The sequence below is a fragment of the Neovison vison genome, chromosome 6 (assembly GCF_020171115.1).
Source record: "Neovison vison isolate M4711 chromosome 6, ASM_NN_V1, whole genome shotgun sequence".
Taxonomy (NCBI): Eukaryota; Metazoa; Chordata; class Mammalia; order Carnivora; family Mustelidae; genus Neogale; species Neogale vison.
Genome location: NC_058096.1, coordinates 167173381 through 167187740, shown reverse-complemented (window position 1 = coordinate 167187740; position 14360 = coordinate 167173381). Strand labels below are relative to the sequence as shown.

General features: G+C 57.0%; 1 protein-coding gene across 3 annotated transcripts in view; it reads left to right on the top strand.

The window, feature by feature from the left end:
* IQSEC1 (IQ motif and Sec7 domain ArfGEF 1) overlaps nt 1-14360 on the top strand; it is a 167510-nt gene that overhangs the window by 129818 nt on the left and 23332 nt on the right. For all 3 annotated transcript variants that reach the window (XM_044252905.1, XM_044252903.1, XM_044252906.1), the window contains exons 4-6: nt 9450-9611; nt 12429-12551; nt 13887-14053. In XM_044252905.1, coding sequence (XP_044108840.1) covers nt 9450-9611; nt 12429-12551; nt 13887-14053 — 452 coding nt within the window. The remainder of the gene's footprint in view (nt 1-9449; nt 9612-12428; nt 12552-13886; nt 14054-14360) is intronic.

Below are 14360 nucleotides of genomic sequence, written 5' to 3'. Positions count from 1 at the left end.
ATTTGTTTTTTCTTGCCACGAGACTTTTAAGATCTACTGTCTTAGCCACTTTCAGATAAACAATCCAGTATTATTAAGCACAGTCACCATGCTGTACAGGAAGGTTTTAATTTTAATTAGCTAAATTCGTATTTTCTTGTTTCATTTCTTTGGCTTTTCATGTTATTTATTTTAAAAAGGGCTCTGCCCAGGGACACCTGGGTGGCTCAGTCGGTTAGGCGTCCAACTCTTGATCTCAACTCAGGTAACAATCTCTGGATCGTGAGTTCAAGCCCTGCATTGGGCTCCAAGCTGGGCATGAAGCCTACCTTAAAAATAGTAATAATTAAAAGGAGCTTTGCCCCAAATCATCAATACAGTGATAATTATAATAATAAAAATTAGAAGGGGCTCTGCCTCAAATCATAAATAGCTTTTTAAAAAAATTTTTTTTTCAGTGTATTTCCATGCCCTTTAGGACTTCAAGCTGAAATTTGTTTTGGAGAGGAGAACCACATAATGTGAGGGGTCCAACTTTTTTTTTTTTTAGGATTTTATTTATCTGTCATAGAGGGACAGGGAGCACAGGCAGAGGGAGAAGCAGGCTTCTTGCTCAGTCCCGATGCGGGACTGGATCCCAGAACCCTAGGATTTTGACCTGAGTTGAAGCCAGGCGCCCAACCATCTAAGCCACCCAGGCGCCCCCCAACTTCTATTATTCTGTAGAGCTTAGCCAGTTGTTTGCAAACAATTTATTCAACAATCTGTCCTTTCTTCGTGGACTTGAAGTCCCATCTAATTCCTCATGAATGGGACCTTTTCATTCATTCAGCAAGCTATTTCTTGAGCGCCGGCCACACACCAGGCTGTGTTTCAGGGGCTCGGGACAGATCAGGGAACAGAATGAAGATGCTTGTAAAGCTCCACGTTAACTGTTACAGGGCCTGTTTGTTCCTCCACGAGCAGCAGACTTGGGGTCTCGTGCGTTTGCTTATTAGGGCAAAACCCCTTCCTTTGGGCTTCATAAAAATTGTCTTGGCTGTTTCGGGTGGGGATTCTTCCACATGGATTTTGGAATCCGCTCACTAAGACCCATAAGCAATCCCGCCAACTTGTCACCAGTGTTGCCTTCAGCTCCGAGACTCACTTGGGGGAGCCTGTGTATTTCCAGTGCTGCAGTCCAGCCTCAGGGGGGCTACTGAGGTTAAAGTTCACAGAAACATAACACGAATCCAGTGCCCCCGGCGCGCACTAGCCATGGTGCAGGTGCTCACGGGCCACACGTGGCCCCCGTGCCTGACAGCAGAGATCTGGCGAAGTTCCGCCGCCCCAGACTGTGCTTGTGGACAGTGCTGGTCTAGAGCACTGAGGGACAGGCAGCGGCAAGTCTGGCTTCACACAGGGTGTGAGGCAGAGTGGGACAGCAGGCCCACAGCGGCAGGTGCTGATGGACATCGTGGGAAACATGCCCCCAGCCTCCCCCCCAGGCCCACCCCGCCCTCCGGATAGCTGTCAATTCCCACCCTCTTCCAGTAGTAGGCTTTCCTGACACAGAACCTCAGCCGCCCCCCATCCCCAGATAGGGTACATGGAGGATCTGAATGAAGAACCCAAAGTGGGCAAACGAGCCCGCGAGCGGGGAGGAAAAACAAAACAGGAGACCCGAGAACGTGAGGGAGGGGGGCAGGGAGGGGCATCCCTGGGGCCCCTGGAGGAGACAGTGGTCTGCCTGACATCCAGATGTTCCCCCAAGCACCTGCTCTTCACAGGCCCCAGGCTGCTCGTGGAGCTCACGGCCCCAGAGGGAGGGTGGGGGTCCAGGAACTAGAAGCAAGAGCTTTTCAGCCTCAGCTCTGCCACACACCAGCTGCAGGGACATGGCAACTCCTTGCTCTCTTGGAGCATTGCCGCCTACATCTGGAAAATGGGTACAAGGTTCTTGCCTCCCAGGGCCTGGTGAGGATTAGAGGAAGTGGAACCGAGAAATTTTCCTGGGGCCCACCAGCAAGGAGCTGCTTCTAGGTGGCAGCGGGGGCTGCTGTGCCCAGAACAAAGGGTTGGGGGCTTCCAGGAACACGGGCTGTAGGAGGACCCCACGAGTGGTTTGGTGGACAGAACAGTCAGAGGTCATGGCCGTGGCTGATATTTCCATATGCTTAGCATGTGCTGGACATTGTTCTACAAGTTGTCTTGCTGGGGGGTAGAGACTCTTATTAACCCCACTGTACAGATGGGTGGACTGAGATCCCAAGAGGGTCCTGTCTGAGGTCACACAGTCAGCAGGTGGGCCAGCAGGAACTCTCACCACCTCACTTGGCTCCATATGGGAATGGCTGCTACATGTGTGGCCCCATGCACCCCCGTCAGCTCACTGGGCCACAGAGGTAAATGGAGAGCTTGGGAGGAAAAGCCACACCACCCAGAGGAGGCCACATGGCCAAGGTCATCCTTGGGCCACCACAGCACTAGGAGCCCAGGTCAGTACCCCAACAGCCCTAATGGGGTCCCCTGTTCCTGTGTTTCACACATGTGCTCAGGGATATGGGTCTCCTTGCGTCATTCTCCTCTTTCATGCCTCTCTCACTCTGACAAGAGCCCAGGCAACTGTAGCCCAGGCCAGTTTTGTCCAGGTAGACCTGGCCAGACCTCTGCCGCCTCTGAAAGAGTGCACTTATCCCCAGAGCTCCCCTGTGATTAAACAGGTACTCCCATACAGGGAGTGATCGCCCCATCTCTGAGGAGCATGTAAGTTAGGGCCTCAACAACCACTTGGTGTGATGGTGTACTGGGACTCTTTCTTGGGCTGGGAGCTGTTCAGGGAGCCCTCTGAGGTCCCTTCCACCTATGGCCCAGCCCCTGGTGCCTGTCAGGTGCTCCCATGGTGTCATTCCTTTCTGCAGAGGGGAGGAAGAGAGCCCTGGTATGAGTCCGGGGTGCTCCGAGATTTCACCCTTCCTGCATCCCTGGACAGTCACCTGTTCTCCACCTGCATGGAAATCAGGCTCAGAGGCTACAGAGCTGGGCCAGCCTCTCTCAGGGAGCAGAAGAGCTGTGGGTGGGCTCCTGATCAGTAGCCCCAACTCCGTGCTCCTCATGCATGACGTGTTTCTTGTGAGTGATGAGAACACCAGTGATGACAGCCAGCCCATATAAACACGTATTAGGTCCCAGGCGCTGCGCGAAACACTTCATGTGCATCAGCTCACTGAATCCTCACGGTGACCCCATGACACTTGGCTCTAGGGAGCCAGGGCTCAGAGAGGTCAGGGGCTAGCTCGAGGCCACAGAGCCAGACATGCTGGCTCCAGGGTTCCGGCGAGCTATTCGCTGTTGCTGGTAGTGCTGACAGTTGACAGACCAGCTCTTTTCGGAGCACTTTGAGCTACTAAGAAGGAAGCCGGCTTTCCTTTCCCCTGCAATCCAGCCCGTGGCCCTCACCACTCTCCTGGCCCTAGCGGTCCCTAGCTGCCTCCTGGGTCTGGGGTATCTGGTGCTCAGTTTCTCGGGAAAGAAAACCAAGCCAAGGCAGGCTCTATAGGGCAGCTGGCCGTGATGGAGGGTGATTCCTCCACCTTCTCTCTGCAGTAAAGACAAGCCCCGTTCAGCTTGGGCTCCCGGCATCAGGAAGAGCTTTGTAAAAACCAGAGCTGCATGAAATTGTCTGACGAGGTGGTGAGCTTGCTGGCCCTGGAAGTATGTAAGCAGAGGGAAGGTGGTCATTCCTTCATAGGCCGCTGGGGGCATTTTGTGCTTCCAGGCACACAGGGGTCCAAGTACCAAACTTGGTGAGTCCCTCATCCCGTGGTCAGCTGAGTCGTTATGGGGACGGCTCAGCCCCCTGACCACAGAGGATCCGTGGGCCCTGCAGGTAAACAGACCCTGTGTTGGTCTCTGTTCATCAGAGCCTTCTCCGCTGCAAGCGACAGGAACGCAATGAGACTGGTGGAAGCAGAGGTCTTACTGGGTCTGGATCTGGAAAGCTGTTGGGCATCTCCCGGCCATCTCCCCAGAGCCCCCTGCCAGTGCCCCACCAGGGCAGGAGGCCTGCCAGCTATCCCCAGCCCAGGGTCCAGCCTCACCGCAGCCCTGGCAAGAAGAGAGCGGCTCCTCTCTCATTGGCTCCTGCTGGCTTGCTCCAGACTGCTCATGGTGGTCAGCAGGATCGGGGGGCTCTGAGTGGCCAGGCTGGGAGTGAGGTCAGCCCACGGGCTCAGGGGGACAGAGTGGGTTGGGTGGGAAATCCGGAGGCCGGCTTGCTGCCGACCACTCGTACGTCTCCGCGACGGCTTGGGTAACTAGAAAGGACAGGAGAAGTCTGTAGAGCCCTGCTGAGACGAGAGCCTGCAGAGCACTCAGCTGGAGCTCCAGCAAGTGCGTGAACCATGAGCACGGTGCCCGCCCTGTAACTGCCCTCCCTGGGGCCCCGCCAGCTCAGTGTCCCCACTGACTGCTCGCAGCCCAGCGACAGGAGGTGACCGTGAGAGCCGCCCCTGGTGGGGTCTGCAGGCGCTCGCCTGGCACAGCCAAGTCTGAATCAGCAGCTGACATGGAACAAAGCCGGCCCCGCCTGGCAGCCCACAGTAGGGCCAAGCCTTGGCCTCTCCCACTCCAGCCTGTCCTGCTAAAGCTTTTCAAGGACCCATTACAGTGGGGCCCAGAGCGCAGAGGCAGGTCAGGTGCAGATGGTGCAAATGTCCCCCTCGGCACCTGTTGACACTGGGCCCTTAGAGAAGCAAACTGGCCCAGCAGCAGGACAGCCGGGCTTTTCGGCAGCAGTGAGGGTGGGGAGGGCAGAGTGAAACTTTGCAGAGCTTCTTGGAGCAGAGGAATGGGTTGAGACTCCTGGCACACTTTCTGTCGCTTGGCCCACTGGAGGCCACTTATTTGACCTTTCTGTGCCTTCTTTGCATTATGAGTCAAATATGGCTTTTGCGTTGGCCATTCTTTCTAGCGGGGTCCTCTTTCCAGCTCCCAGTTCAGTGCCACCTCCCCAGGGAGGCCGTTCCAGGTCATCCCTCCCGCCCCTTCCAGCCGAAGTCCACACCTTCTCCAGGTCCCCATGTACTGCTTTGGTTTACTTCTGCTTGTTGCTGACCCTCCTCTTGGAGCCATAGGACTGGCAATATTTTTGAAAGCTCAGGGGCATTGACTCATTTAACCTTCACAGTACCTCCACCATCTGCACCATCACTGGCCCCATTATTCAGACAAGAAAGCTGAGGCTCAGGGAAATTAAGTAACCCCGGCCCTGGTCACCCAGCCTATAAGTGGAGCCTGGGTTTGAGCACAGGCCTCTGGCTCCAGAGAACATACCTGTGATTCCTGTGCTGTGAGTATTTTGGGGAGTTTATGGGAGTATCCTGGGAGTTTATGTTCCACCTTTACCACGCTCCAGGTAGGGTGTTTTTCAAGGATGGGGACTATGTTGGTTTTTCATGGGGTTCTTGGTGTTTGTTTGTTTCTTTATAAGATTTTATTTATTTGTCAGAGAGAGAGAGAGACAGAGCACAAGAAGGCAGAGCAGCAGGCAGAAGAAGAGGGAGAAGCAGGCTTCCAGCTGAGCAGGGAGCGCAACGCAGGGCTCGATCCCAGGATCCTGGGATCATGACGTGCGCCAAAGGCAGACACTTAACTGACTAAACCACCCAGGCATCTCTAGGGATGGGGACTTTGGGCCACAGGCCTGCTAGCACAACCCAGGCCCAGAAGAGGTGCTTGATAGATGTTTGTGCAATGAATGAAGATGTGAATCCAGGGGCAGAAAGCCCAGATCTTGTCCTGCATGGTTTGCGAGGCCCTGGAAAGTTTTGTTTTATTTTATTTTATTTTTAAAGATTTTATTTATTTATTTGAGAGAGAGAGAGTGAGAGAGAGCATGAGCAAGGAGAAGGTCAGAGGAAGAAGCAGACTCCCTGTGGAGCTGGGAGCCTGATGCGGGACTCGATCCTGGGACTCTGGGATCATGACCTGAGCCAAAGACAGTCGTCCAACCAACTGAGCCACCCAGGCGTCCCCCCTGGAAGGTTTTTAAACTGTGCTGGTGATGCCGGCAAAGGCATACCTTCCCCGGGGCACGTTTTGTTCCTCTTCTGTTGGGTGAGCTCTGTGTAAGCCAGGCCCTTGCTGGACCCCAGGATAGGAACCAGGTGACCCCAGTCTGTGTCCTTTTCAGTCCTTAGGGCCTGGGGTTCCAGACAGAAGTCCCGCAGCACCCTCATAATGAAGGGAATGGAAAGCCACAGCTGGGGAGGGAGACAGAGCCCCATCACTGTGTCTCTGCCTTGGGGTGGAACCAGATTCCCCGGGGCCCAGCTTCGTAGCCAGACCTCCCCTTCTTTGCCAGTCTGGGTGGGCTCTGGCATGCTGACACAGCACAGCTTAATTCCTCTGTCGCATCGGCATCTGTCAGGCTGGCCAGGTGCTGTGTGCACCAAGTCTCTCAGGGACTAGAGAGCAGGGGAGTCATTTCACAGTGGGCTCCCTGGTTCCCTGTGGCAAGGGAAGGCACCATAGGGATCACACGGCTCCCAGAGGAAGAGCCATGCATCGCTTCTTTCACAGTGCATTGGCCGTGGTATGTCACCTGGTCCCCTAAGTGCCACAAGGGTGGCCAGCACTAATGACTCCTCCCCATGCCCCCCTTCACCCAGCAGGTCACTGTGTGTGACATTTAGCAAGACCTAAGGCACGTTCTCCTTGAGTCAGCATGGAGCTCTGCAAGGGAGCAGGTGGATCTAGGAGGACTGGGAGGGCCCCCAAGAGCACACTCGGGGCCTCACTGCAATGTTGAGGTAGACGGGACCAGCAAGGTCTCCACAGGCTGGGAACTCACATCCTCGGATGTCCAGCGCACCGGCTGAAGAGGTTGGTGAAGGCCAGACCACTCTCCTTCTTAAAGCCATCCAGAGGCTTCCTTGGAGAACCACATTCATCCTGACCTTGGACCCCCAACTTGGACCGCACCCCCAACCCCAGCTCCTTACCTGTGCCCCCGGCCACCCCATCCTTTGCCTCAATTGCTGGGCAAGCTCCTGGTCACTGGTCAAGGTCCAATGAGTTCAGATTCCTTTCTCCTGTGACGTCATCGTGAAACCTGCCAGGGGGAACCAGTCCCTCCCACCTTTGGTTCAGGCTTGAAGCAGGAGCCATCGGGTTCAACCTCGGATCCACCAGTAATTATTGCCATCTCTACCCTCAGGCAGTGTTGGGAAACTGGGTGCTTCTCCCCACCTCCTTCCCTGCAGCCTGGATGCCTGTGGGAGGCTCCTCGCTGAGCTCACACTTCAGACCTAGCCTTGCCCTTCGCAGAGCCCGGACGTCAGGTCCCATCACTGCCCGGTTCAGAACACACTAGGGCTTCTCCTCTCACTAAGAGGAAAACCAGATTCCCCCTGTGGCCTGCACAGCGCTGTGGGATCCGGCCCACCCACCCTGCTGCTCTCCTCTCTCCTCCCCCAAGGCCCTTCCTCTCAGCCACCCCACATCGCTCGCTGGTCCTTGATCCTGCAAAACGCTTTGTCACCTCAGGGCCTTTTCGTTCACTGTTGCCTCTACCCAGAAACCTCTCTAAGAACTTAGGTCACTGCCCAGTGTCACCTGCTCAGAGAAAGTGTCTCATTTTCCTGCAGAAACCCCTCCCTCTCCTCTCCAGCTGTCATTGATTCAGTCCTTTTGTCCTTTAGACCAAGGATTAGAGCCTGCCATTGTGGGGTATTCCTGACCAGCCCGCATCACTGCTGTCATCCTGAGTAGTACCTAACAAGAAAGTAGTCTGGGTACTTAATCTGTGAAGAATCTGCATTCTCATGGCCCCTTGTAAGACTCTCCTTCTGCTGTGTTCTGTTCCTCCCAGGCGGAGGAGCCCGGATCCTGAAGTCCGAGATACTGTGTGACGTTGGTGTGTAAACATGGGAGGGGGCCAAGTGAGGACAGCAGCCAGCCCCCCAAGGAAGCAGGCCAGGACTGGATCTGGGCCCCCAGGCGAGGGGCTGACATGGGATGCCTGAGTGGCGTGGCCCAGCCCAGCACTCTGGTCACGGCCACACAGGAGCACAGGCCGGGGAGTGCCAGCTGGCCTGATTTTTAAGAGAAGCTGGAAATCTGGATTCTAGATTGAGCTACCCCAATTTCTGTATGCTCACCAGAATCCCTACTGTTAACGTCGTGTAAGCTAAAGAAAAGACATCGGTGGGCTTGCCGGGGTGACCTCTGACCTCGAAGATGAGGAAGAGGGAAATGGGCGCAGGCTTGGGCCCCGTGGGCGCTGGTGTGGAGCAGGGCCATGAGGGAGTGTGAGCAGCCAAGCAGCTGGAGAGGCTCCTGGTTGGCTACACCAGAATCCTAGGGAGGAATGGGGTCTGTGGAAGGAGTGGGGAGCCGTGCCAGGGCCAAGCTGGCCAGCAGCCACTCCCGGCCGAACGCCTGAAGGTGATGTTAGGGTGTGTAGTCATCCTGAGCTAAAAATAGCAAGGTCACCTTGCAGCAGGGGCCCTGTTTTTGCTTGCAGGTGGAAATACAGTCTGTGTTGGATGCTGCTGTCAGTCAGGAGCCACGTGGTTTATGGGGACAGGTGGATACCCACTGGTGCCGCTGGGCTGCTAGGGGAGATCAGAACTCTGATCTCCACCTGCCAGGCCCAGCGGGAGGGCCCAGCTCCCCTCGCCACCCCCGCATGGGTGCCGGGTACACCACCAGGGTTCCATAGCTCCCCAGGCTCGTCTGAGGCTCTGGGATTGTCAGAGGACAGCTGCCTTCCAAGAGTGCGAGGTCACCCCCTCGCACCACCCTAGGAGGTCAGCCAAGCCTGGCCCATGCCACAGACCAGCAGGGGGACAGAGGCCCAAAGGGAGGAAAGGGCCAGCCTGGGCCCTTGCTGAGCCCGTGAGGGGGCCTCCCTCCACCACAGCCCAGCCAGGCTACATGGCTCCCGGTGCAGGTGGACTCCCTTAGCCCTGCCGGGCCAGCCCAGCCTGTCCCAGAAACCCTCTTTGCTCAGGAAGGATCAAGGCTGCAACTTCACTTCCTCTCCTCTCAGCTGGGGCTAGTTGTGAGAACCTTCCATGGTGCTTCGTGCACGTGTGGTTCCAGGCACCTAACTGTGTTAACTCAGGAAGTCCTTACAGAAAAGGTAGTTTGCTATTGGTGGGGCGGAGGGCCGGCCAGGATGTGCTGGGCAAGGGGTTCCAGTCTGCCTGGAAGTGAAACGCGGGGCAGTGACTTCTACACAAATGGGTTATGGGGCAGTGCAGAACATGGGGGCAGTGGTCGGACGGTCCCTGCCCCGGTACCTGCAGCCCCGCACTGGTCCATGGCCCAGTCCCAGCCTCCGCCTGGTGCAGGGTCTGCACAGTTCTGGGTCGGACAGTTCTGCAGGGACCAGGGCAGGGCACCCAGAGTCCCCAGGGAGGGGGGCCAGCCAGGAGGGGCTGGGGCAGCCACGGCTGAGCCTGTCTCTCACCCCACCTCACCAGGAAGCCTGAGAAGGGCGTCCAGTACCTCATCGAGCGCGGCTTTGTGCCCGACACACCAGTGGGGGTCGCCCACTTCCTGCTGCAGCGCAAGGGCCTCAGCAGACAGATGATCGGCGAGTTCCTGGGCAACCGGCAGAAGCAGTTCAACCGGGACGTGCTTGAGTGAGTTCTGGGGCCAGGAGGTGTGGGGGCGGGGGTGCAGACCTGCTCTGCTGGAATACGGCCCAAATCCACCCCTTAGCTCTTCCTTGTTCCTAGATGCACACAGACACCCACGTGGTTTTGCACGTCACCCCCTACCGGGCGTACACACGTGCATCCACCCCCCGGCACTACAGCTCACACATCGACCCTGCAGGTCCCCCAACATGCACCCTTGACCCCTCCATCCCTCTCCAGCAAGGCTGAGCCACCACCATGCTCAGGGTGGGGGAGTAGGGTTGGAGGTCTGAGCTCACTTTCCCAGCCTGACTGCCAGCCATCCTGACATGCCCTTGGGCTGGGCGGGGGGCGGGTGCGGCGTGAGGAGCCTAGAGGGACCCCAGTGCCTGTCTCCCCTGTGTCTCTCTCCTGCCTCTGCCATCTGGGAGACCTAGAGGTAAGAGTCCAACCAAGGCTGGCAATCACCACCTTCCCAGCTACTGGAACTCTACAGAAAATCCGGTTTCCTGCTCCCTGGAAACCGCTGACAGTTTCGAGAATATGTACCCCAAATCTCTCCATTCCTCCTTGAGACTGCCCTAAGTAGAAAGGCCCCCAGTAGCTGGACCCTTGGGTTTATACTGTGTTCTGGCCCTGCATCATCCTCAAACACACGGGTGTGGGTGTCGGGTCTTGCTTAAGCCCCTTTCACAGAGGAGGGGTCAAAGCTGTGGGAAAGGACGGAATAGTGGGGCTCCAGGCCCCTGGGGGAGAATCTCCAGGCCTGTCATTGAGGGTATTTCTGACCAGGCAGCTACACACCGAGATGTAGACCAGTAGCAGAATCAAAGCGGGGTAGACAGCAAACCATTAGTAACAAGGGCAGTGCCTTGCATCATCCAGAGAACAAAGCCAAGGGGGTGGGCAGTGGGCCTCCTAGGGCCAGGCGTCTTTGCTGTAAGGAAGAGCCCGGCCACGGCCACCTGTGTGCCCCGTGTCTGCAGCTGCCCCTGGGAGGAGGTGGGCAGCTACCTGAGGCCTCTTACCCAAGTGAGCAAACCCCGGGCTCAGGGAAGGGCTGGCCCAGGTGCTCCCCACCCCAACACGCGTAGACTTCTAGGCACACGTACCTACTCGGTCACACATATACCCAGCATGTGCACAGATGCACAGGACGCAGTGAGCCACAGCCTTTGGCGGCTGCTCTAGCTATTACCCAGCAGAATGTCGTCTGTGCCCTTCCATGGCCAGGCGTGCCCACCTGGGCTGCCTTTTCCCCACTTGCCATTTCTTTTCTGGCCCTTAACCGGGGTTGGGTGGGGGGCGGGGGATCTGCTGCTTTGTTCGTAGAGTTAGTGCCTCCTCTCCTGCCTTTCAAACCAGCCTCAGGAAGCAGTTCAGGGGGAAACAGATGAGGTCCTTAGTGGCTTGGGCCTAAGACAGTCTTGGGCCAGCCCCCACACCCCCTGCAGCCATTCCTGTGCTCCCCCCAGGCTCTCCCCAACCCCCAAGCTAGCTGCTGGTCCATAGGAAATCCGTGCATTGTTCTCCCCCATCAGAAAATAGCAGCAGCCTCAGGAAGCAGTAATCCTCACCCCCCCACACACCCCCAACCCTCCACACCAGGCGTCCAGCTCAGAAGCTAGTCAGCAAATTATTCCCTATGTGGCCCCTGCCCTCCCCCACCCGCTCAGCAGCAGCCTTGAAAGATGGCTCCTCCAGAGCCATGAGCTCTCAGAGAAGGTCGGGGGCACTACTGTTTATGTCCAAACCCATTGGACCCAGCAGAGCAAGGGCCCTGGCAGCAAGAATGAGGCCCCTCACGGCCGAGGCCTCCACAGTACCCCCAGGGGTGGCCACAGCTTTGTTAAACATAGATCCACTGGACACCACAGCCTGCTGACTGGGTCCCTGGGACAGACCCCACCTTCTTTGTTCGGGGATCTGGGTCAGAGGACAGAGCGCGGCATTTGGGAGGGCAGGGCTAGGATGAGGGGAACCAGACAAAACCCAGTTACCAGCCGATTCTGCAGACTCTGCTCCCATTGGCAGGTTGGCAGGTGAGTATGGCACAGGTCCTCCAAGAGGCCCCTTGAAAGACAACCAGCAAAACCCAGGCAGATCTCCCCATGCCATGGGGAGATGGGCTCAGTGCACTGTCACTGCCTGACAGGCCAGCGGCCAGCCTCTGCCTCCTCCCGGAGGAGATGGGAGCACATGGCTGACATCCCTCACAGCACAAGAAGACTCAAGCAGGGACGGGCATTCTGGGCCCTGTGTGATGTGTATGGTGCAAGCTGTTTCTGCCCTGAGTAGAGACCACAGGCTTTGGCCCTCTGTAGAAAATTACTCACAGAGGTGTGCCTGGGTGGCTCAGCGGGTTAAGCCTCTGCCTTCGGCTCAGGTCATGATTTCCGGGTCCGGGGATCGAGCCCCGCATTGGGCTCTCTGCTCGGCGGGGAGCCTGCTTCCCCCTCACTGCCCCCTCCTGCCTCTCTGCCTACTTGTGATCTCTGTCTCTGTCAAAAAATAAGTAAAATCTTTAAAAAAAAAATATTACAGAGATTTTCAGCAACATTTTCCTATAATTTCCGGGGATCTGTAGACTCCCCCAGAAGCACGGTGGGGAGGGGTCATTGGGCTGCAATCTTAAGTGTTCCGTGATTGGAGGAAGCCAGGCGGAGGGCCCTTCTGGACAAGAGGTGGCCAGGTCCCCTGGCTCTGGGCAGCTCACGGCCTGCCCTGCATGGGCTCCCGTGGTGCTCTGCCCCCAACAGGAGGGCCGGCAGGGACTGCGCGGGCAGCAGACCCTCATGGGGCCTTGGTCTCTCGTTTCAGCTGCGTGGTAGATGAGATGGATTTCTCCGCCATGGAATTAGATGAAGCCCTCAGGAAGTTCCAGGCACACATCCGGGTCCAAGGGGAGGCTCAGAAGGTGGAGCGGCTCATCGAGGCGTTCAGGTTGGGGGCAGGGCAGGGCATGGGTGGGTGTCAGGAAGGGGAAGGTTCTGGGCTCTGAGGCCCATGGCTCAGGGCCCAAATCCCCCCTCCAGCCCTGTCCCCAAGGCAGATGGCCCTGAACTTGCCTGGAGGATGAGGTAGTAAGTAGCCCCTTCTGTATGCCAGATCTTGTGCTGGGTTATCTCTAGAACCAGACTTTGGGACAGTCTGTGTCCCTCCAGGTCCTCACGAGCATCACCCATTCGTCAGTCTGTGTTGTCATTGTCTGCCCATTCACAAAGGGCAGCCCCTCTCACACAGTGACTCAGAACACAAACTGCAGAGCCGATTGGCCTGGCTCTAACACCCACTGTGCTACTTACTTACTCTGTGACTTTGCACGGGTTACTTAATCTCTCTGTGCCTCGTGTCCTTGCCTATAAAGTGGGGATCACAAAAAACACTTACCTTAGAGTGGAAGAACTAAACCACTTTGGGTGTGAGTGCACACTTAGCCCAGTGCCTGGCACAAGAGAGAGCCCACAGTCAAGGTCGGCTACCACCCCATACTCATTCTTCCCAGGACTGTGTGCACAGTGGCTGGGCAGGATCCCTCATGCCCGAGCAGGGTGTGGGAGACAGAGTCAGCCACTGACCCAGCCCTCAGGGCTCATCACCAGCGATGGGGCCAAGGTAGGGAATGAGGACACAGCAGGAGGAAGACCCTGGGGCCCTGGGAGGGGATCGTTCAGGTACTTCCTTCCAGGAGGACTTACTGGAGGTGGCGGCATTAATGGAGAAGAAAGGATTGAAGCCCGGGTGGTCTGAGCTCCAATGGCTCCTGCCTTGGTTATAACACGCCCTGGTTCCTCTTCTCTAGTCTGCCCACCTCACCCACCCCCTCCCTGAGCCAGGCTCCTCTCATCTCAAGGTCCTAGATAGCAGGTCCAGCACACACCATTGCACCCCCATTCCAGGCAGGGAAGAGAATGGACTCTGCCCTATAACGTACAGCCTTAAAGATGCCCACATCCCTTCTGCTCATATCCCACTGACCGCAACTTTTTCACCTTCTGGGTTGCTTCCAATTCCGAGGGAGATGGGGGGCTGCAGTCCTCTCCCTTAGCAACCGTCGCCAGGTAGAGGACAGATGGCTGAAGTATATGTAACTATCGTAAGGAGGAGCGGGTGTTACCCCCATTGACCAGATGGGCAAACCGAGGCTCCTAGCACAGTGACCAGCCTCAGCTGTTCAGCATCGGGGCCTGAGCAGCAGCGCAGTCCTGAGGCAGGGGCAGACCCACGTCCAGCCCTGACTGAGGAGGTCCTGATCCTGCTCCTTCTCCCGGCCTCTAGCCAGCGGTACTGTATCTGCAACCCCGGGGTGGTTCGGCAGTTCCGGAACCCAGACACCATTTTCATCCTGGCATTTGCCATCATCCTGCTCAACACAGACATGTACAGCCCCAACGTCAAACCTGAGCGAAAGATGAAGCTGGAGGACTTCGTCAAGAACCTTCGAGGTAAGCTGCCCTGGGCCCTGGGCTCCAGCATACAGCTGTCTCTCCAACGCCCTCTGCATGCCCAGCTAGGCACAGCGTAGAGCCAGGGGTGGGGGGCTGGGCTGCCACGTAGCCCGTCTTTGCCACGGGGACCCAGGGTGAGCCTTGGTTCCGCAAACATAGCACAAATGACCCTGAAGAGGGCTGACTGCTGTAACAGTGACACACACGGTGGGAGCACTGACTGGGTCTCGTGGTGCCACAAACCTCACTTGGGAAGAAAGTGACATTTTCAGCCTGTTCCGGAGGGATACACAGGGGTTTGACA